This window comes from Tachysurus fulvidraco, chromosome 1, assembly GCF_022655615.1.
Source record: "Tachysurus fulvidraco isolate hzauxx_2018 chromosome 1, HZAU_PFXX_2.0, whole genome shotgun sequence".
NCBI classification, from domain to species: domain Eukaryota; kingdom Metazoa; phylum Chordata; class Actinopteri; order Siluriformes; family Bagridae; genus Tachysurus; species Tachysurus fulvidraco.
In genome coordinates, this window is record NC_062518.1 from 36,052,896 (window position 1) to 36,074,995 (window position 22,100).

Consider the following 22,100-nt stretch of genomic DNA (forward strand, 5'->3'; position numbering starts at 1 on the left):
CATATACCTTTAAGAAGGAACTTATGACTGATGGTTATGATTTTTTCAAAAAGTTCCAAATTTATGAGGTTGATAAAAGTTTAATACTTCTGCTGTCACAAGATCAACATTATTTGTACTATGGTAATGTCCGTACCCAGTAAACTCTTGGTTAATAATACCACCCTAAATGTGGCAAGGACTAGAGGTCGATTTTTGTGAAATGACAGTGTTCATGATAAACAATGTCTGACCTTTCACTTGGCCCAGTACAGGGGTGTCAGGCCTCACTGTCAGTCTATACAGTGTCTGCGTCTTGGTTTAGTAATCAGGAAATATATTCCAGGTGTTGATTATATTAAGTAAAATAGATTTATAGGAACGAATGTGTGCAAAACAAACAAACAAATAAATAAACCCGAACAAAATAAATAAGGCTTCGCACCATTCGGTGCTCGGGCCCTAATAAATTAACAGCAACAACAACATTAGCCTAATGATAAGGAACTTTAATGCTAACTGTGTTCTTATTAAATGAGGAGCAGAAACTGGCGACAGTATAAAAATATTATTTTTAAAATATTCTTTTTGGTCTAATAAAATATTCTTTTTGGTCTAATTATAATAATAAGCAGCTTATAAAGCAAAACAAAATGTTTTCAAGCCAATGTAAGGAAATCGTTACCTGATAATCTTATGTTGTGCAGAAACGACAGAATTTCGTAAATCAATTATTAACCAGCAATAAAATCAAAATGTTTGGTTATTCGGTAAAATAACAAAACCTGTCTTAACCTGATCTGACCGCTCTCTTGTCGTCACGATTTGCATACGTGCTGTGTGATTAGTCAGTGACTTTTACTATACAAAGGCAGAATATTAAGTTGTATTTTTGAATTATGATGTTGTCTACGACGTGAGCACTAAGAGAACATGCTATAACAAAAATTAGGGAAAAGTGGTGTGATGCGGCCTAAACGTAATTACTTTTATTACAAGAGTTGTGAATAACAGCGCCACCTTGTGTTCCCTCTAAAGGATAAAAAAACAAAAGAGGGAAATTCAGGAACAAATGTTTCTCTTTCTTTGAAACACATTTTTATTCATTTACTATATGAGAAAATCACCTGCTACAAATGGCGACAAAATTTTAAACAGAGATAAAGACGTGCTGCTAAAGTCGAAAACTACAGTATAACACTACTGTAAAGTAAACTGGCTAGAAAGGTTGAAATAAAAGGCGTTTCTCTGTCTTATCTACAGTGAACAAAGTCCCCTCACTCACATTATGAAGATTCCCCTTTTGTTTTGGGGGAATTAAGGACAAGTTAAGTGTAGACAGTTACGTTCTATTGGTCCAAAATCTACAATTTCAACGAGATTAATATCATTAGTCGTGGGAGCTTTAGACAGGGCTGTTTGGTTGTGTTACTCACTGTCCCTCGGTTGTGGCAGGCAGATCCATATTGTCCTGCTAAAATGCAGCTCTCCTATTTCCCCCAACAGGATGGACAGTTTGTGAGAGTTGGTCAGTGTCGATGCGCTGTGTGCACAATCTCTGCTCTGCAGAGCCATGATCTCTTACAGCGGCCCGTCTCTATGGCCAGTGTGTGCGCTGAGTCTGTGCTGGTCATTGTGGTTCTGTGTTGGTGTTCAGTCACTGTGCTCAGGTATTCAGATACGGTGTACTCTCAATTTAGGGCCAGATAGAACTGCATTATACTTTGTGCTTGTGTTCTCCAATGGGGTGATGTTTTGTTTTTGAAGTGTTTTAAAACACTACGAATAGAATTATTTGGTGAGGTCGAATTTCCCTTGTGTCCAGCTGCTCCTGATCAGTGTTGGTGTCTGTTCAGGACCAGCCACGTGCATCATTTCAGCTGGGTTTTTATCCCACTGTGTAAGATTTTGTTGTATAACTTTTCCCCAGATCTCAGGTGGATTTGATTGTGTAGAATTAACTGCGTGCTTTCTCTGTGCTGCTGAGTGGTCACCCTAGACACTCTGCTGTAATCATTGGTTGAGTCTACATTCACCTCTTGACTGTAGACTAATCATCACACTGCGCATGTGCAAATCTGCCTTAAGCGAGCACGACAAGCACAAAGGTGCTAGATTTTATGTTATACCAGCTTTGCAAACTTTGACATTATATTTGGTTAAATTAGCTCAAATTACTTTATCACTCCCCATTTTAAACATTTGATTTACAAGTCGTTTCTTCTCAACATAAGATTGACAGGTAACAATATGTTGGTTTAAAAAAGCTTGGGTTCTTTAGGCACCAACCTGCAGCACAATGAATTCACATCAAATGACTGAAAAGCTGATACATAAACATTGTCATTAAAGAGAGCTTTTCACCACCACAGCTTTTATACTTTGGCTTAAACTGTCCATTTAAATTTGGCCTTTGACAGGCCTTTTAATTTCTGGGTGACATTTAATAATAAAAAAAAATTTAGCATTAAAGTTCATTATTACCATACTAACACTGTAGTTAACGCATTAAAAGCGTATTTCAGCAGACTATAACTGAAGATGATGTCCCCATCATAAGGACTGGAACACAGTGTGTGAAACAATACTGCTGCTGTTGTGCAGCTGGAAGAGCAAACAAACAAATGTTTATTGTGTGCTTATTATGTGCCACATTCTGCTCAGTATTGTAGCTTTCACACCAAGTGAAAGCGTCAAACAGGTTTGTGTGCTTGCACAAGTTACTGCATACAAATTTTGGGAAAACTAGCATTGTATCTTATAGTAGTACTACTACTACTAATAATAATAATAATAATAATAATAATAATAAAAAACTTTCAAATTAAAGTTTTATTTGTCACATACAAAAACACAGTATGACATTAAGAAAAAAAGGTAGTACTGAATAAGGTACAGTAACGTGTGAATACAGACATGTCATACTGTTAAAATGTGCAATTGTGTACAGGTCCGGTTGTGATAGCGGGTGTTGTGGCAGTCCTGAAAAGTCCACAAAGTGTTGAGGCTTTTGTCTCTCCAATGCAGAGCTCTTAACACTCTTCACTGAACTGGACCAAGAATATCATATTGCTCCTCATGCTTTTACAAGGTCAGATCTTTTGGGTGCATGAGTTTCTTAGATACTCCAGTCATGTAGAGGTTTGTTCAATTGGCTCTGGCTGCAATCCTTCTGCTAGTAGCGGTCTTGTTTAAAACCTCCTAAGGGTATCCACATGCCTTAAGAGCTGCCTTCAGTTGATTTTCTTTTGTCTTGGCTTCTGTCGAGGGAGAGCTGCTTTCTGCCCTGTGGTGTAGTGTCCTGAAGACACCTAATTGGTACTGCAATGGGTGTAGAGAATCAAACAGCAGGTATTGATGTGTGGGGCTTTCGTGTATACTTGTAACTTCTCTTCAGTTCCTATGAGAAAGTATGGCAAAACAATCAATTCAAGGCAGAGTGCATTTAATAAGTTTGTTCAGTCCAGGAAAGCCAACCTGTTGTCTCCTGGTAAACAAAGTTGTCCCCTGTTGCACTGATATCTGTGAAGGCCTGCAATTCTTGAATCTTGATCTATACCCAGCTCACACCTACAGAACATACACAAGAGATGTACATGGTACAGAGAGCTACAAACATACACAAGTCCTGCAAATGCACTAAAATAATGTCTAACTTTAGTACAGTGAATATCAGGGGAGAGCGCGAACGCAGTCCCCCACTACCAGAAATTATGCAGTCGAGATTCCCACATTTGGGGAATTCGCAGGGGTCAGCACAGCCGGAGTGCAATGGCTGAGCCTCGCCCTGGGTGAACCACCTTCTTGATCATGGTATCTCCCCTGCCAGGTAAGTATGAATTGCAGCTCCCTCAGCTAGTGACTGCACCACCACACACACCCTTTACCATTAGGGAGAGGAAACCAGCTTTAATCATTACACAAACGTGCAACACTAAAACACCACAGTCTACACATGCTGCAAAAATAACACTACATTTATTACATTTAAAGCTGAATGTTGACGAATATTGTCTAAGAAACCACAGTACGATACTTCCCATGATGCAGTGCGGCTGAATATGGAACGAGATCCACAGTGTTCATTAAAATGCGTTTATAAATCAGTACATCTGCACTTTACACTAAAAAGAGTCAGTACAAAACTACTGACACAACACTGTACGGTAAGCAGTAGGGGACAAGAACAGTGAGTTTTATTAAGATAGTGTTAAAGCCCCGGTACAGTTAACACAACCCACCCCCACCCCCCGTTTGAGGGTTAGATCGAAGATGTAAACAACATCGACACCCGATAACGTTTATTTATTGCACATAAATGAATGATAAAGTGTGAAAGCTGCTTTGAACTTACAATTCCAGGTGACTATAATCAGAATATTTGAACAAAGATTGTTAAATAAGCACAAACGAGAGAAAGTTTCTGTGTCCGACCGCTAATATGAGCCCGGGCGCCATATTCCCGATAAATAGTTCCGGATAAATAGTTCCGTGTGTCACAAGTTGTATGTCCGCTGCAGAGAGAGATTGTGATTATAACCGTGTAAAACACGCTACTTTAATGAACACAGTAACTTCTATAAAACCACACTGGCTTTAAATAAACCCCTTTAAATCCGCCTTCTCTGTAGTGAACTGTGATTATAAAGAGATCATAAAGCCCTAAAATAAAGAGATCCAGAAACAATCCGGACACAGAGACATAAGTGTTGTATTAGAGCTAGAGAAATGTAGAGCTATAACGTTTCTTTAACAGTACAGAGGGGGTGCACCGTTCCCGGAGGTACTGCAATACCGGGTCGATGCGTGGAGTGGACGGAGCAAGCCCCTATTCCATCTCCCTGCTCCAAAAATCAATTTAATATATGGTCCCCGGGTAGGGGACGTATCAGATATTAAACTGATAAGAACAGATACTACACTTGATCTTAGCCAAAAGGCCGAGAAGCGATACCGACAACTGCAGACAAGAAACGGTGTCATTCTACACAAGTGTAAACACGAGGACGGTAAATACCGTTTTCTCTTCATATCCGCGAATAACATCATTCAATACATGGCGAACATCTTGTTAATGCTAACATTAGCAGAGGAAAAGTCTGTGTAAGTAATCTTTAACTCCTAAACACAAAGGAAACGATAATGAATTCAAAAAGCGACCAATCAGAGACGAGAATACAAACTCCTCCACACTACAATATCACACGGGGTTAGAAAGTAGTTTTCAAAACAAAACATTAAACTGCTTTAAAATCATTCAATTGTTACAACAAACACGCGCGAAGCCAAATGTGGGGAATTTAAAGAGATGTTACAAATGTACCAGAATAGCAGGCACTTATTTCCAGGGATTTCAGTACAGCGTAACAGAAACACGCCCACTTTACGTCGTGGTAACGAAACCCCTGGAATTTAGTGCCTGCAGTACCGGAATTGTATAACAGTGTATAACCGCCTCTCAGTGGTCAAATGTGGTATTGCAGAAGAAAAACGGTGTTAATTAATAACATACTATATTCGGTGTTAAACTTATTATACACGAGGCTTTCTCGGCGAAAACAAGATTAATTATGGCCAATAAATATAATACAAGCAACCTAAACACAATAAGAAGTCAGAATCACCAAACTGCATGTGAATTTCACCATAAACTGATTTATAGCAATTACATAAAAAAAACGTTACTATTTGTGGTGCAAAGGATGAAAACATTTAGTAATAAAATCACTGTAACGCCACTAAAACATGAACAACGTTGTCAGCAGTCCTAAATGTAGTAAAAAGGAAAGTAAGGTGGTCTTTATAAATGCGCCATTAGGCCTCCATTTTCACACAGCACTTTAGAGGCCTGTTTAATTATATACAGCTCGGACTACCTTCATTACATTTACTCTGGACAGACAGTGTTTCACAACATTTAACGCATTAAGAAGATACTTATGTCTCCAAAATAAATAAATAAGTCACCTTTTGTGAAACTTACACAATGTCACGAATCGCCAGAAATACAAAATCCTCTGATGGTAAAATTATAAGTAAGAAAAACATTTTAAATCATAAAAACAAAAGTGTTTTACGGTTTCTCACTCGTACTGTTTACACGTATAAAGAAAACAGTTTTAATTACTCTACTTATTAGTCCTGGTAAGCGAATTTTACACAGAATGTAAAGTCGTTCGCTAAAAATTGTACTCACCTGCTGCTACTGAACAATCAGCTCCACCTCAGCGCCCCCTAGGGGTCTAATTCAAAACAACGGGACGAAAAGTAAAGGCCTCATGATGACATGTCCATACTGTCTTTACAATGACTGCAATAAATTAATACACAGGCTCACAAACTCCGGTCTTGCTGTACACACTGTCCTACGTATTTGTTAGTGAATTGTACTAATATAATTAGGTCAATTATACACTATGATGTGCAGGGCAGGCAATTAAATAAGAGCGTTAAATATGGTAAAAATATACAGACTTTAGCTCTCCAGCTCTCTAACTCTTTCTATTGGTTTTATATTAATTGTACACATTTTGTATTAAACAATAGATTCTTAATTTTTATGTAAATCTTTTGAGCTTGATAAAAGTATCCTGTTTGTAAAAGCAACCAAATAACTGACTGTAAGTCTCTGAGCTATCATTGAAAACTACATGGTCTTATATTACCCTTGTTTTGGTGAGTATGTTGGTACATAGAGATCTTAAACTGACCAAAGTTTTCTTGTTGCTTTAACAATGAAGGATGGCATTCTGCACATAACAGATCTGGCCTTATTTATACTTTTCCCAGTGCCTTAATACCCAAAAGCAACAGTGTTGAATAAAAACTCCACATTATATTTAAGTAATTTATTCAGAAACCTCAGGAGAGTCTGTGCCTTTTGGGGAGCTGTTTTCATCAGCTGGTATTGAGCACTAAAGTTGAACATGCACATAATGATGTTAGTGTATTGACAGCCACGATATCCTGTGACTTGTGAAAGTCTTTGGGTATGTTTGTACATAAAGATGTTTAATTGGTCAAAGCCTTTCTGTTGTGCACCACTCAGAAGCCCACTGACATTTCACAAATATCAGATTTTTTTGGTATTTGGCACGTATCCTTCTCTGCAAATAGACTGGCTGCCTTGATGCAAAGAACACAAAGTTTGTGTGGACTTGCTGTGGAGAGGAGATAATAAACAACCAGAGGTTCAAGCAGTAGTTTCTCTATGATATTCTTATAAATATTTTACATCCTTATATCTGGGGGATAAAAAACAAACTTTTGAAGTCACAGCGATCAAATGGTAAATATGGTGAGATGCTATTAATTTGTCTCTATTGTGCTATGCTATGTAATGTGTACTTATGGAGTACTAGCTAGATGCTAGCAGAAAAGTAAGGTATTAAACATATAATTGTAGGCCTCTATTAATGTCATGCTTATCATTGGTCTGAGATATATTGATATAAAATGTTATGATGTCACGAATTTGTAAATTGTTATGGCACCTAAAGTACTAGGTATTGTGTATTCTGATGAATTACCTTTTAAGATGTTTCATGGATCTTTTGCAACAGATTAACATTAAAATTGAACGGGTACATCTGTTGAAAGTGTGAAGAAAGAATGATCAAGTATTCATAGGTAATTGACCCATTTGGGTATAATACCTGTATACCCTGTCACATACTTATACCCCCTATAACAGTGAGAGAGAGAACAAGTTAAAGAAATCAAGTTAATCTGGTTATAACCTAGATTATACAAAGCTATAATACAAACAAAAACCAGAGTTTGATAAACAGATACAGATAAACTAATAATGTTATTTCCCATGGTTACCATGCTGTACTGTCAGTCTATACAGTGTGTGTCTTGGTTTAGTAATCAAGAAATATACTCCAGGTGTTGGTTATATTAAGTAAAATAGATTTATTGGAACAAAACAAAATGGGCAACACTTGAAAAAAAGTGTAGCAAGTACAAGATCACTGAATGTGATTAAAAAAAGTAATAAATTAGTATAAAAAATCTTTACATTTTATACAATGAAATCCAACTATGTACTAGTTTTACTGTTGGAAAAAATTTAAACAAAATACAATTTGTAATTCTAATAGTTGTGTACTAGAATAGGGATCACATTATTTCTCCACATTACTCACACACACACACACACACACACACACACACACTGCACTAAGTGGGGAAAAACACACAAAAAGCGCATTTAAAACATTACAGATTGTACATCCCTTCAGCTTTCAGCTAGTCGACGACAGAGATACAGTGTTGGTAACATTCATACACCCTGTTTTCCATGGTGATAGTACAAATGGCCGGGGTTTTTCTCGCCAACAACGGCAGGTACAAAGGGAGCGGCATAGTTATGTCGGGCCTCTCCTTCAACAGCTTCGTCCCTGCCGTGCTAAGTGTGGCCACATATTGCATGAGGGGGTAGTCCGGTGGAGGGAGCACTGCTGGCTGTGTGGTGCTGGAGGTAGTTCTGCGGAAGAGACCGAGGTGGTCTTTGTGATGGCGAATGACCATTATGTAGCATGGAGGTAAAGGAGCCTCTCTTGATGGATGAAGTCCCGCACTGTCTTGATGTTGATTTTTGGAAGAGGAATGCCTGCTTTACACAGGACTGGATCATCCACCAGAATCCGTGTTGAATTCTCTCGTATGACTTCAGGATCCCGCTCTTCTCCGGGCTGGTGCGAGATGATCGAGGAGTTCACAACCACAGCAGTTTCACCAGTACATACATCAGCCTATTGTGCTGGGAACTGATGTCTTGTTGAGCCGGTGAGTAACGCTTAGCCATCTTGACCCTCTGGATGACGGCGGCGGCAACAAGATCATCCCATTTCGTCCGACAGAAGAGGGTGTTACCCAAGTGGGTCCTGTACAGCTGATTAAACTTCTGTGGCTGCTTATCATGTTCCTCCACTGCATTCCAGGCTTCAAGGATTTTTCAGTGGTAAGTGAAAACTTGTTTTCAGCAAGGCAGCTCTCCACCAGCAAGCAGTAGAAGGTTTCTAGCTTTTGAAAGCCAGGACGAGGGTTAGGACTGCATGCATCCTCCTGTAAAAAATACAATTCAGAATACAGGAGGTTCAAATGTGTATGTTGTTCTTAAATGAATTTTATAGCAATTGGCATATTTTGTTTCATTCTAACAGAAACTAGGCTACTCACAAATTCCGGTGGGTTTACAGTTGAGGTCATCGGCTGTGAAGGTGATGCGGGACAGAGCGACATCCAGAACGCTGTCTCGCATCTCCACGTCGCTGTGGTAAGCTTCGTCGTCCTCGCTTGTATCGGGGTATCCAGGCTGAACCACCTTTTCCTCGGGACCAGGTCCATTGTTGACGATGTCCTGGAGCAAGAAGGGTCCCAATTCACCCATGCTCTGAAGAGGTACTCCAACCCGAGCAGCTCCTCGGTTTCTCCGAACAGCTTTTGACACCGGGTGTTGAGGCAGTCGATCAGCGTTGCGGAGTATATCCTGTGGTGCCGTCCTTTACCACCAAATACTGCATCTGAGCTCCTGTCTGCGTTCCATTGTGCAATGTCACTTATCAGGTAAACCTGAAAGGGCAGAGCTGCACAGTGTGTACCTTGTGGAATCCTTCCAAGCTGTTGCTTCCATGCAGACATTTGTAATACGACACATCCACTTCGTTGATGGTCGTGCTACGTTCTACTCTGTACATGCTCATGTCTGGTATATTGGATGCACTCCTGACGTCGCTGCTTACTTGCCCACATGTCATCAATGGCCTCTGTAAACACACACAGTCCATAGATTAATACATTGTATAATGTTCACCTTAACACAATTATCACCTCTAGGACACTTCAGGGAGCATCTCCACACTCCATCAGGGCACCACAGAAAGCAACTCGGTTTTGAGCAGGTCAAAAAGCTATTGGCCCTACTGGGATTAATAAAGTTGTCTGTATTAAACCATATATAGACTGAACACTGCTTGCATATAATCTGAATATTACTTGCAGGGGAATCTGTTGGCAGCTCTTTGGGTGTCACATGATCCGGGTTGTGGCTGGTGATACAGACTGCCGGGGCTGGACAGCGGACTTGAACTTCTTGGACCTGACGATGGGCTCTGACTGCTCGGGTCAGATGGCAGGATCAGGCTGACTGGGCTTGTCTGTGGGCTGAGAATCCCGAGAAGGCAACCTAACAGATTGACTGCTAGGGCTGGCACTCATCTGTGGCTCTTGGGACTTGAGCAAATCTAACAACTACCAGAACAATTTTTCTAAAAAGGGCTTGATTTCTGTTAACACACACTTTATCTCACTTACCTTCCACAGACTGACTTGCAGCTACCAGTGCAGCATCATCACCCGGCCATGATGAGGGGTCACACATGGAAGTTCTTGCCTGCTGTTGGGAAAAAATAAATGTATTGGAACTATGAACAATTTTTGATTTCCCGGGTTTTAATAAATTAATTTAAAACACCTTTGATTGACGGTGAAATATCTTTAAGCAGTTGAGCATTTTTTCATTGTTCTGTGCCATCCTTCTCTTTCTTTTGGTAACTCTTACTTGCTCCTTTTTATTAATATACTAATTACTATTACTATAATATACTGTGGGTCAGAGATGTGTGTAACCATCTCCTCCAACACCATGTCGCTTGTGTGTCTGCCTTTGAGTGCAGGTGAGGACACGTTCGAGCTGCACTCGGTGGAACTGGAGCTGGAGGCCGTGGAGAAGCAGATCCGTGACCTACGGGTGAAGCAGACCCAGCTGCGGGAGTGGAAAGCCACGCTGGAAGCTTCCAGGTCAGTCACTCACCTGTCTCAGGTATTTCTCTCTCCGGGCCCAGCGCACCCAGGAAGCAGCCTGCCCAGGTGTTGTTCACTCCAGCGCCAGGGAACCATGGACCCAGGCCGGGCCCCAGTCAAGGACCTCACCCCCTCCGCAGCGACCGGTCTTCGAGATCCCCACCCGGAACCACTTCGCGAGAGACGGAACGCGACGCTGTGATCATTGGACACTCCATCGTCCACCACGCCCATGCTACTGTGGCTAAAGGTAAGGCTTGCACTCAATGTTTACCTGGTGCTTGTGTTCTTGATGTCGTAGCACCAGAGCCGATCAGCCCTATACGCACACTACGCAAGTTGTTTAGGGCCCCGCAAATTACGCAAGGCCCCGCCTCCCCCTGCCTCATATTACAGCGCGTGTTAATGTTTACTGTATAGCATGGGCGAGGCTCCCCTAAAAAAGGAGCTCATGGGCTTCAGCACCGTTAAAAAGGAGCTCAGCACCCCTAAAATTTTTATTAATATTTTAGCCCAGCGGGTCGCCGGCGCTGTGGAGTAGCACAGGACCTCGTGCATGGTCATAAACGAAGAGAAGTAGCGCCGGTTACAATGTTCTTCTGCAAGTTCTGTTTATTAACTGCTACAGCATGAAACAAAAACAGCAGCACGACAAATAAACTGTGTGCCTCTGCAGTGCATACGTGTGTCTATTGGTAAAGTTTATCGTCAATTTGATACCCATTTTAACAATCCGGAGTTGTGTAAACATGATATCACGTGTCTTTTTTCTGGTCAGTCGTCATGGAAACAGAGTGAAAATAAATGCCATATCATGTATACCACCAGTATGTGAGAAAACACTCACTGTGGCTTTTTAAATGAATTGTTATTCATTCCTAGATTTATATCTGTTATTTTTAGACAATAAAAGAAAGTTTAATGTTTTACTTTTGCTGTATTTATTCATTCCTCACACACTGAGGATTTAAACTGAACCAGGCTTAACTCCTGAACTCCTAGCATCTCTCTCGCTCGCTCCTGCCAGTGAGCAATGGACTTACGACAGTTCTTTAAAAAAGAAAAAAGACAGAATCAGGTGAGCGAATAGGGACAAGTCTATAATGATCTTGTGAAAGGAATTTGTCATTTAATAAAAAGTTAAAAGCCCAATAATAATAAAGACATTTAAAACCACACACCTCTGTGTGCCTTTTGATCATATCCTTAGCTTCAGCACCCCTAAAAAGGAGCTCAGCACCCCTAAAGCTCGGACCCTAGAATTGCCCCTGCTGTGTAGATGACAATATGAAGGGGAGTTATCCATCTGGCCATGAAAAGTGAAAAAATAAACAAAATGAGTGTGAAATGTCAGAACAGCAATCAGGTAAACTTTTGTTCTCTTCAAGTTTGATGTCAGCAAGAGCAAATAACAGTAAAGTTAAGTTGATGTGATTGTCTCTAGTCCTATCTGACTAGCTAAATTAGCTGTGCAGTGCTGCCAGTGCATCTCTTGGCCTGTCGGTCTGTCACAATTTATTGTATGAACATTCGGGTGAATAAACACCCAACAGTGTTTATTTATTTATTTATTTATTTATTTTTGGCAATGGTGTTTATAAACAGCAGCTCCATGACCACGCTTTCCAGCAGCAACATCTGTGTGGGGACCAGTACAAAAAGTAGCGTGATAACACTCCCAAATGACAATGTTTATAGTCTCTCAATCAAGGTTACAACAACATTAATGCAATATGGAAACCAATGGATTTATATTGGAATGGGCATAATGCCAGGTCAATATGAATGCACATCCCTCAGTGAATAATAATCATCAGGGATCAAGAGCCAAGTCATATTATAAATAGTATTTTATATTTGAAAATGGATAAAGAGGAATCTGAGGGAGGCAGTTTAAGTGGGGCCTAATGCAGCTTATAAAATGAATAATAGTAGTTATCTATAACTTACAGGTGCTATGCTGAAATTTGTTAGTAGAGGAGATGCTGTCAAGTGTGAATGTGTGGCAAATGGTTTGCATGGCTCACGGGTCAGGTAGGAGGGCCCCTTAGCAGAATTTTGCTTAGGGCCCCAGGGAGGTCAGGATCAACTCTGCGTAGCACAGGTACCTGGGATCGTAAGCAGGAACACCAGAGCTGTGGTTCTTCATGCTGGCACGAACGACACCAGCCTGAGGCAGTCGGAGATCCTGAAGGGGGACTCCAAAACCCTGTTGGAGACGGTTCATCCTATAGAAACTGTGTCTGTTCTCCGAGTAGTGAGATCAAAATGTAAATGCATGAGAAGTTCTCGAAATAATCTTACCGTAATTAGACCAGAAAAATGTCAAAGAAAAACAAAAACAGTTCCTAAAGTTCAGGCTTCTGAACATTAGATCACTTGCACCAAAAGCACTTATTGTAAATGAAATCATCTCAGAAAATAGACTCACTGTACTCTGCCTTACTGAAACATGGATTAAACCAAACAATTATTTCAGTCTAAATGAGTCTACCCCATCAGGATATATCTATAAGCATGAGCCTCGTCAGACTAGTCGTGGAGGTGGTTACCATCATCATTAGTGATTTCCTTACTGTTACTCAGAGAACACCGCATAGATTTAATTCTTTTGAAGAGCTTGTTCTTAATGTTACATACATTGGACATACACACAAAAAAAATCACTGATGTCTCTTGCTCTAGTGACTTTGCACAGACCCCCAGGACCCTACACTGATTTTCTTAGAGAATTTGCAGATTTTCTTTCAGACCTATTAGTTAAATTTGATAAAAGCGTTAATTGTAGAAGACTAACATGCATGTTGACGATACAAGCAATGCTTTAGGACTCACATTTATGGACCTACTAAACTCATTTGGACTTAAAAGAAACATCACTAGAGCAACTCATCGTCTTAATCATATGCTAGATTTATTAATATTACACAGACCATTACCTCATACTGTACACACTACCTATAGAACAGACTAACTGTCTCACCACGTTATCGACTCAGTAGAATTATTATTCCGACCACTAAAGACAGATTCACAAATAACCTGCCTGATCGGTCTCAACTTCTTACTGTACCCTTAAACACAAACGATCTAGATGTAATGACTAACAGCATAGGCACCATCTTCACCAACACTGCTTTCAGATGACGATTTCTTTATTCTTGGTTTCTGCTGATGTGGGGAGGCTTTCTACCCTGTGGTGTAGTCCTGATGTCTCCCAATTTGTGTTGTAGTGGCTGGTGAGAATCAAACAGGCATTGGTATGTGTGTGTGTGTGTGTGTGAGTGAGAGAGGGGCTTCCCATCAGTCCCTATGAGAACTGCACAGTCCAGGAAAGCAAACGTGTTGTCCTTGGTGTCCTCTGTTGAACTAGATGTTGACGTCAGTTGCACTGATATCTTACAGAAGGCCTGTACTTCTTGAATAGATCCAGACTCAGCTCACACCTACAGAACATACACAAGAGATGTACATGGTACAGAGAGCTACAAACATACACAAGTCCTGCAAATGCACTAGAATAATGTCTAACTTTAGTACAGTGAATATCAGGGGAGAGCGCGAACGCAGTCCCCCACTACCACAAATTATGCAGTCGAGATTCCCACATTTGGGGAATTCGCAGGGGTCAGCACAGCCGGAGTGCAATGGCTGAGCCTCGCCCTGGGTGAACCACCTTCTTGATCATGGTATCTCCCCTGCCAGGTAAGTATGAATTGCAGCTCCCTCAGCTAGTGACTGCACCACCACACACACCCTTTACCATTAGGGAGAGGAAACCAGCTTTAATCATTACACAAACGTGCAACACTAAAACACCACAGTCTACACATGCTGCAAAAATAACACTACATTTATAGCTGAATGTTGACGAATATTGTCTAAGAAACCACAGTACGATACTTCCCATGATGCAGTGCGGCTGAATATGGGACGAGATCCACAGTGTTCATTAAAATGCGTTTATAAATCAGTACATCTGCACTTTACACTAAAAAGAGTCAGTACAAAACTACTGACACAACACTGTACGGTAAGCAGTAGGGGACAAGAACAGTGAGTTTTATTAAGATAGTGTTAAAGCCCCGGTACAGTTACAGCCCCCCCCCCACACCCCCACCCCGTTTGAGGGATAGATCGAAGATGTAAACAACAACAACATCCGATAACGTTTATTTATTGCACATAAATGAATGATAAAGTGTGAAAGCTGCTTTGAACTTACAATTCCAGGTGACTATAATCAGAATATTTGAACAAAGATTGTTAAATAAGCACAAACGAGAGAGAATGTTTCTGTGTCCGACCGCTAATATGAGCCCGGGCGCCATATTCCCGATAAATAGTTCCGTGTGTCACAAGTTGTATGTCCGCTGCAGAGAGAGATTGTGATTATAAGCAGCGTTGGGCAATAACGCGTTACTGTAACTAGTTAGTTTTTCTTAGTAACTAGCACAACACTGATTATAACCGTGTAAACGAGTTATTGAGTACCTTCTATAAAACCACACTGGCTTTAAATAAACCCCCTTAAATCCCCCTTCTCTGTAATGAACTGTGAATAGAAAGAGATCATAAAGCCCTGAAATAAAGAGGTCCAGAAATAATCCGGACACAGAAACATAAGTGTTGTATTAGAGCTAGAGAATGTAGAGCTATAACGTTTCTTTAACAGTACAGAGGGGGTGCACCGTTCCCGGAGGTACTGCAATACCGGGTCGATGCGTGGAGTGGACGGAGCAAGCCCCTATTCCATCTCCCTGCTCCAAAAATCAATTTAATATATGGTCCCCGGGTAGGGGACGTATCAGATATTAAACTGATAAGAACAGATACTACACTTGATCTTAGCCAAAAGGCCGAGAAGCGATACCGACAACTGCAGACAAGAAACGGTGTCATTCTACACAAGTGTAAACACGAGGACGGTAAATACCGTTTTCTCTTCATATCCGCGAATAACATCATTCAATACATGGCGAACATCTTGTTAATGCTAACATTAGCAGAGGAAAAATCTACGTAAGTAATCTTTAACTCCTAAACACAAAGGAAACGATAATGAATTCAAAAAGCTTGAATGATAATGAACAAAAGCTTCTTGACTTGACTAAAGAGATGTTACAAATGTACCACATTTGACCACTGAGAGGCGCTGTTGTATAATCAACTGTACCGCTCAGTGGTCAAATGTGGTATTGCAGAAGAAAAACGGTGTTAATTAAATAACATACTATATTCGGGGTCAAACTTCTTATACATGAGGCTTTCTCGGCGAAAACAAGATTAATTATGGCCAATAAATATAATACAGGCAACCTAAACACAATAAGAAGTCAGAATCACCAAACTGCATGTGAATTTCACCATAAACTGATTTATAGCAATTACATAAAAAAACGTTACTATTTGTGGTGCAAAGGATGAAAACATTTAGTAATAAAATCACTGTAACGCCACTAAAACATGAACAACGTTGTCAGCAGTCCTAAATGTAGTAAAAAGGAAAGTAAGGTGGTCTTTATAAATGCGCCACTAGGCCTCCATTTTCATACAGCACTTTAGAGGCCTGTTTAATTATACACAGCTCTGACTACATTCATTACATTTACTCTGGACATACAATGTTTCACAACATTTAACGCATTAAGAAGATACTTATGTCTCCAAAATAAATAAGTCACCTTTTGTGAAACTTACACAATGTCACGAATCGCCAGAAATACAAAATCCTGATGGTAAAATTATAAGAAAAACATTTTAAATCATAAAAACAAAAGTGTTTTACGGTTTCTCACTCTTAGTGTTTACACGTATAAAGAAAAGAGCTTTAATTACTCTACTTATTAGTCCTGGTAAGCGAATTTTAGACATAATGTCGTCGGTCGCTAAAAATTGTACTCACCTGCTGCTACTGAACAATCAGCTCCACCTCAGCGCCCCCTAGGGGTCTAATTCAAAACAACGGGACGAAAAGTAAAGGCCTCATGATGACATGTCCATACTGTCTTTACAATGACTGCAATAAATTAATACACAGGTTCACAAACCCGGTCTTGGTGTACACACTGTCCTACGTATTTGTTAGTGAATTGTACTAATATAATTAGGTCAATTATACACTATGATGTGCAGGGGCAGGCTGTAGTCCACTGCTGCCTGAGTCACCTCAGACTTGCTCATTGGGGATAAATACATATACACACATACATACACACTGAACTATATACTGTATATCTTGAATTTTTACTATATTAATTCTCTATATTTCTCTTTATGTTTACCTTCTGTTCTATGCTTATGTTCTGTAAAGCTGCTTTGAGAAAAAGCCCATTGTAAAAAGCGCTATACAAATAAACTTGACTTGAATTGAATTGAATTGATGGCAGCAGACAGAAGAAGCTATTAACGGGTGGGTGGGATCACCTGCAATGCAGAGGGCTTTGCAGTAGAGATGGGTTCTGTAAATGTCCTGGAGGGAGGGGAGAGAGACACCAATGATCTTTTCAGTGGCAGCTCCACACAGTGATGCAGCTCGTTAGAATGCTCTTGATGGTGCCTCTGTGGAAGGTGTACACGATGGGAGCGTAGCTCTGGCTCTTCTCGGTAGAGATGCTGCTGTGATTTCTTGGCCAGTGCTGCTGTGTTTTCAGTCCAGGGGAGGTCGTCTGTGATGTGAACACCCAGGAACTTATGAGATTGATCAGAGGAGCATGGTTGGTCAGAGGAGCATGCTGAGTGTGTGCTCTCCTGAAGTCAACAACAATCTGCTTTGTCTTCTCCACATTCAGAGACAGATTGTTGTCACTGCACCACCCAGCCAAGCGTCTCACCCAGCTCCTGTAGTTTGTCTCATTTTTGTTGCTAACGAGACCCACCACAGTCGTGTCATCCGCAAACTTAAAGTATAAATATCCTTTCAGTTAAACACATTACTCATTATTAACATATTAAAATAGCATCAAAGACAGCCTCCTGCTGTACCATGTGAATCTGTAACAAAATGAAATAAAAATACTCGCTCCAGTAAGTCATATAATTATAAACACAACGTGACTAGAATAGAGTATAGTTAATCAGCTAGCATTTGGTTCTTGAAAATCAAGTCCTAAACTGTGAGTTTAATGAAGATAATTTTTCTTTCCTCATTTTATAAAAATGGTAGCCATTTGAAGCTGGGGTCCAATGTACATGCTAGCAAATAAATGGAAAAATACAATTCGTTTTTTACCAAGTAAAAATGAAAAATATGAACAACATTGTGTTAATAAAATTTTTGATACAAGCAACAATGAAGTCTTAATAATAAAAATTGCAGCGCATTTGGAATACTTTTGCTATTGACAGAGATATATTATCTTTAAATAGAACTGACATGAAAATTCTGCTGTCAACAGGGATTTCCATTTCTCAAGTCATGTCTGTATCGTCTTTGCAAGGCGTGAGACGTTTCAATAGTTTAGCCTGGAGAGGTACAATCACAGACCGCGTTGGCTGTTTTTCACACATCATAGTAGAAGCGATCTTAATGGGTGTCCTCAGTTTCACAATGTCCTCAGCATTACTGACTTGTCAATCTTTTCATTTTTGTTTTTTATTTTTGTGAAAACCGAAGTATTCCAAAACCTTTGATCTTATATTGGCTGGTGCCTTGCAAATCTCTCCCTCGTTGCCCTCCATAGTGCAGCAAGCAAACGGCGCGAATTGGAGAGCACTGACTGCACGTGACTACGCAGATTCAACTAATTTCACGTTCAAGTTATTTTTAACACGTAGTATTGTTATATAATCGGGATTCCTTCATTTTTATTATTTTTTATCAATTCTTTCAAGATCGATGCATACTGTTTGCATCACCAGGATTACTAACTGATGCATCAAGAAAATAAATGAATCGTTACACCGGTACCTGGGTAGAGATCAAGATTCAAGAAGTACAGGCCTTCACAGATATAACAGACAAAAAATCTCTTAGTGCTGCTAGTTCGGTGTATTTCTCCAGCCTGATTTAAAATAACCAAAAGAATCCTAAATTTTTATTTAAAACTGTAGCAACAGCTATAATCAGTGTTTCCTCAGCAGCTTCTCTTTATTCTCCCACGTACAGTTAATAAGAGAAATAAACTCACCCTGTGACACAGTACTGAGAAACCTGAACACTGGGACTCACTGGTGTGTTATAAGCATTATAATAAAAGTAAACATTTTTATTAGAGTTTTTATTCTGTATTGCTGATTGAATAGTTTTTGTGATCCTGGACTTTTAATTTGTTCGAATCGAATAATCAAATTTGAACAATGTGGAAAAGTCAGATTGTGTTATACCTTTAAATAAATTAAATTAAATTAAATTAAATAAATAGTCTGGTGTTGTTCAGCACTCGGCAGAGATGTCTGGCGCCGAACTGGACTGGGAGCAGAGCTACTATACACTATGATAATGCTGAAAAGCTTTAAAGATAAAGATCTGAGTCACGGCATATTTCTGAGAGTGCCGAGTGACAGACGAAGACATTCAGCTGATGATTTCCCCCAAAGATGTTTCTAAAATATTGAAATAACACAATCTATAGTTTTAATCACAATCTACAAGCAACACAGCAGCAGTATATTAAAACCGTAACTGATTCAATGGACAGGAAAAAGTTTGACAGGATCAGTTGTGTATCTCACATCATAAATTATAAAGTTATTATAAATCAATACTAATAACTTAAAAAGCAATGAATGTAGCTGAAACGTTTATAATCAGCTACTGCTCAGTCGATCTCAAAGTGCAGGCTCCTTATTAATACCCAGAAGAATGGAGCCTCAAGCCGCAGGACTTGAGCTTTTTCCTTAAAATCTCCTAGCTATTGAACAGCTGCCATGTAGGGTTGGAACTCAGACACAGTCTCAATCTTTAAGTCTAGGCTGAAAGTCTATTATAATCATATATTTATAAGACTTTTGTTAATTATCTGTGCATACCTGCTGATGTAAACATAAAGACGGACTCTTTTATAATGGAAACAATTCCAGAACATCTACAGAGCTCCAACAAAGACTTTGAAACAGGAAGAAGCTTAAAATCGTCATTCTCCTTCAATAAATATAAAGATAACTTTACTGATTTTTTAGATACGCTTGTGGATTTTCTAGGATTAATGAGCAAGAGGGAAAAACTACCTTTGTAATTTATTTAATGAAATTCTCTGTGCTTTGCTTAACTGACATGAAATCATTAAATTCTCTTTGTGTTAATTATACAGAATGTCAGAGAAAGAATTTGAGGTAGGAAGAGAGAGTGTCACAAAAAAACGAATCAGTCACCACAGTGTCAGTGTCGTTTTAAGAGAGAATTAATAATGAATAGGATCTGAATAAAGAGCATGAATGAATCATGAATTCAAATAGTGTATATTAATTTGTTTTCCCTCCTATTCTATTCACATTGTAGCACAGACAGAGGTGTGTGTGTGTGTGTGTGTGTGTGTGTGTGTGTGTGTGTGTGTGTGTGTGTGTGTGTGTGTGTGTGTGTGTGTGTGTGTGTGTGTGCGTGTGAAAAGAGAAAAGAGAAAAGAGGATTCAAATGACACAAATAAATAATGTGTAAGGAATCACATGTGGAAGTAAATGATTCAGGTTTAAAAACGTGTAATAATTTACAATAGAGTGAAAGTCTTTTGAGTTAACTGGATCAGATTATTAACGAACGATGCTGGATTTGTCCGTTCTTCAAAGCTGTGGTCATTATTGTTACCAAGACAACGGGTGGGTTAGATCAGATCAGATGGAACAGGTGTATACAGAGAAAGTGTAGTATATCAACTGAATATATCTGTGTTTTCAGGAAGATCAATCAGAAGACCAGATCTGCTGTGTTCCTATTGTGTCCCTGCTGGTTTCAGTGGACAGATTCCGGACCTAGCAAGACTCTGACCAGGACAAAGTGCTTCATAAAGATGAACAAATGATGCAATAAACTTCAGGATTAAGTTTTCAGTTGTCACCCTACAGCTTAAGGTTTAAAGACTTAATGGTTTAACCGACAATAAAGTGTTTATCAGAAAGGGTTCCACAAACTGCTATCTATTCTAAGAAAATGAAGAACACTAATAACACTAAGAACACTAATAGAAGAATCTACAATCAACAGTCAGAACAGCAGGTTGTTCCACTGAGAACACGCTTCAGGTTGTAAATGAGACTTCTGACATGGAAACTTCTATAACTTGTTTTTCTTAAGTCCAAGGTAGTTGGGTGGAGGTCTGAATGGCCGTGAGAACGGCTGTGTGATATTTTCTTTTGGAATGATGAACTGATGGAGAAAGTGAAAACTAAACACTGTGCAACTCATTAACAATGATGTATGTAAAGTTTTAATGACATATGTAAAGAAATCTATACAGGGTTCAGAATTTTCACCAGTTTATCTGTTCATATCACATCCACAATATGGACTGTTTCCCCTCCACATATTATCCCTATCTGACCAGTTGTAAGCTCTCGCTACAGTGAGAGTCATTCATTAATCCAGGTTCCTGAACAGAATGCTCTTTGGTGTCGCACACACACTTGAATGAAATTCTTTAACTCGTGGGATCAGATTTACGGTTGTATGAAATTGAATTGTGTTCTTATAATAACGTTATAAATGTGTGTTTATGTAATAATCACCAGTTGTTGTTTTTGTAGGGAAATACAGTATAACTGAGGGAATGATAATTTCCTATGTTTATTATTAGATTATCATTAGAAAATAATTCTTCTTCGGCACTTCATGGCATTTACAAATCTTTTATCTCATCTGTAGTGAAGCTTCTTAGTGAACATGTCCGTATCTCTTAAGTCATGTCCAGCAGTATACATTATACAGGGCTTCACATAGGTATGTACACCTTTTAAAGCTCTACCAATCATCATAAAGAGAAGCTGTGGGAGCAGAAGGGACAAATGAAGAGCAAACCGTCCAGATGTTTTTTCACCCCACTGAAGCCATGCGTCTTGGCATAGCTCAAAATGATATGTTAAAAGTAACCACTAATTATCATCACTCAGTTTTCAGGTTTTTGCATAGATTGTATTTACATGTATTTTAGTGTTGACTGCAAGCCCTGGTGGTGTGTAAGTCTTTCCTTGCAAGTAACCTCCTCCCTTCCCCAGAGGTGGTGTGCAGGACCAACAACTACCTCACCACTTTGAGTCTAAGAAGTCAGGCACACCCTAAGAGAAAACTCAGGCACACCCTAAGAGAAAAGCAAAGCAGAGACAGCACACATCAAACAACTAAGGAACCATCAGCTGGCTGCAGTTGATGCTGGTCATCTTTG

At 39.6% G+C, this 22,100-nt stretch overlaps 1 protein-coding gene, 3 long non-coding RNA genes and 4 other non-coding genes across 9 annotated transcripts; all 8 read right to left on the reverse strand.

Annotated features, from left to right (window-relative positions):
* Positions 1-2,793: 2,793 nt before the first annotated feature.
* On the reverse strand, positions 2,794-6,169 carry LOC113654759. Its single transcript, XR_003443507.2, has 3 exons — positions 5,963-6,169; positions 3,457-3,549; positions 2,794-3,379 (listed from the first exon to the last, which is right to left on the reverse strand). It is a non-coding gene; the product is annotated as an uncharacterized LOC113654759 (long non-coding RNA).
* LOC113654792 lies at positions 3,653-3,816 on the reverse strand. Its single transcript, XR_003443546.1, has one exon. It is a non-coding gene; the product is annotated as a U1 spliceosomal RNA (small nuclear RNA).
* On the reverse strand, positions 4,741-4,931 carry LOC113654774. Its single transcript, XR_003443529.1, has one exon. It is a non-coding gene; the product is annotated as a U2 spliceosomal RNA (small nuclear RNA).
* Positions 6,170-7,884: 1,715 nt separating the features above from the next.
* LOC113654739 lies at positions 7,885-10,435 on the reverse strand. Of its 2 annotated transcripts, none has more exons than XM_047818078.1 (3): positions 10,300-10,435; positions 9,166-9,752; positions 7,885-9,051 (listed from the first exon to the last, which is right to left on the reverse strand). In XM_047818078.1, the coding sequence occupies exons 2-3, from the start codon at positions 9,625-9,627 to the stop codon at positions 8,734-8,736; spliced, it is 780 nt and encodes a 259-aa protein (XP_047674034.1). In that variant the 5' UTR covers positions 9,628-9,752; positions 10,300-10,435; the 3' UTR covers positions 7,885-8,733. The 2 variants fall into 2 exon arrangements, with proteins under 2 accessions (XP_047674034.1, XP_047674028.1); XM_047818072.1 differs by having other exon boundaries at positions 9,982-10,428.
* Positions 10,436-13,922: 3,487 nt separating this feature from the next.
* On the reverse strand, positions 13,923-16,687 carry LOC125145452. Its single transcript, XR_007143835.1, has 2 exons — positions 16,489-16,687; positions 13,923-14,234 (listed from the first exon to the last, which is right to left on the reverse strand). It is a non-coding gene; the product is annotated as an uncharacterized LOC125145452 (long non-coding RNA).
* Positions 14,335-15,149, reverse strand: LOC125145454. The gene is made up of 2 exons (XR_007143840.1): positions 15,014-15,149; positions 14,335-14,545 (listed from the first exon to the last, which is right to left on the reverse strand). It is a non-coding gene; the product is annotated as an uncharacterized LOC125145454 (long non-coding RNA).
* Positions 14,338-14,501, reverse strand: LOC113654790. The gene has a single exon (XR_003443545.2). It is a non-coding gene; the product is annotated as a U1 spliceosomal RNA (small nuclear RNA).
* LOC113654773 lies at positions 15,469-15,659 on the reverse strand. The gene has a single exon (XR_003443527.1). It is a non-coding gene; the product is annotated as a U2 spliceosomal RNA (small nuclear RNA).
* Positions 16,688-22,100: the final 5,413 nt, after the last annotated feature.

What these genes read in the sequence shown, in the direction of transcription:
- LOC113654739 (XM_047818078.1), bottom strand. Translation starts at nt 9,627, where the DNA reads ATGTCTGCATGGAAGCAACAGCTTGGAAGGATTCCACAAGGTACACAC. An exon ending in CTGTAAACCCACCGGAATTT is followed by an intron (nt 9,052 to 9,165) that starts GTGAGTAGCCTA and finishes TATTTTTTACAG; the next exon opens with GAGGATGCATGCAGTCCTAA.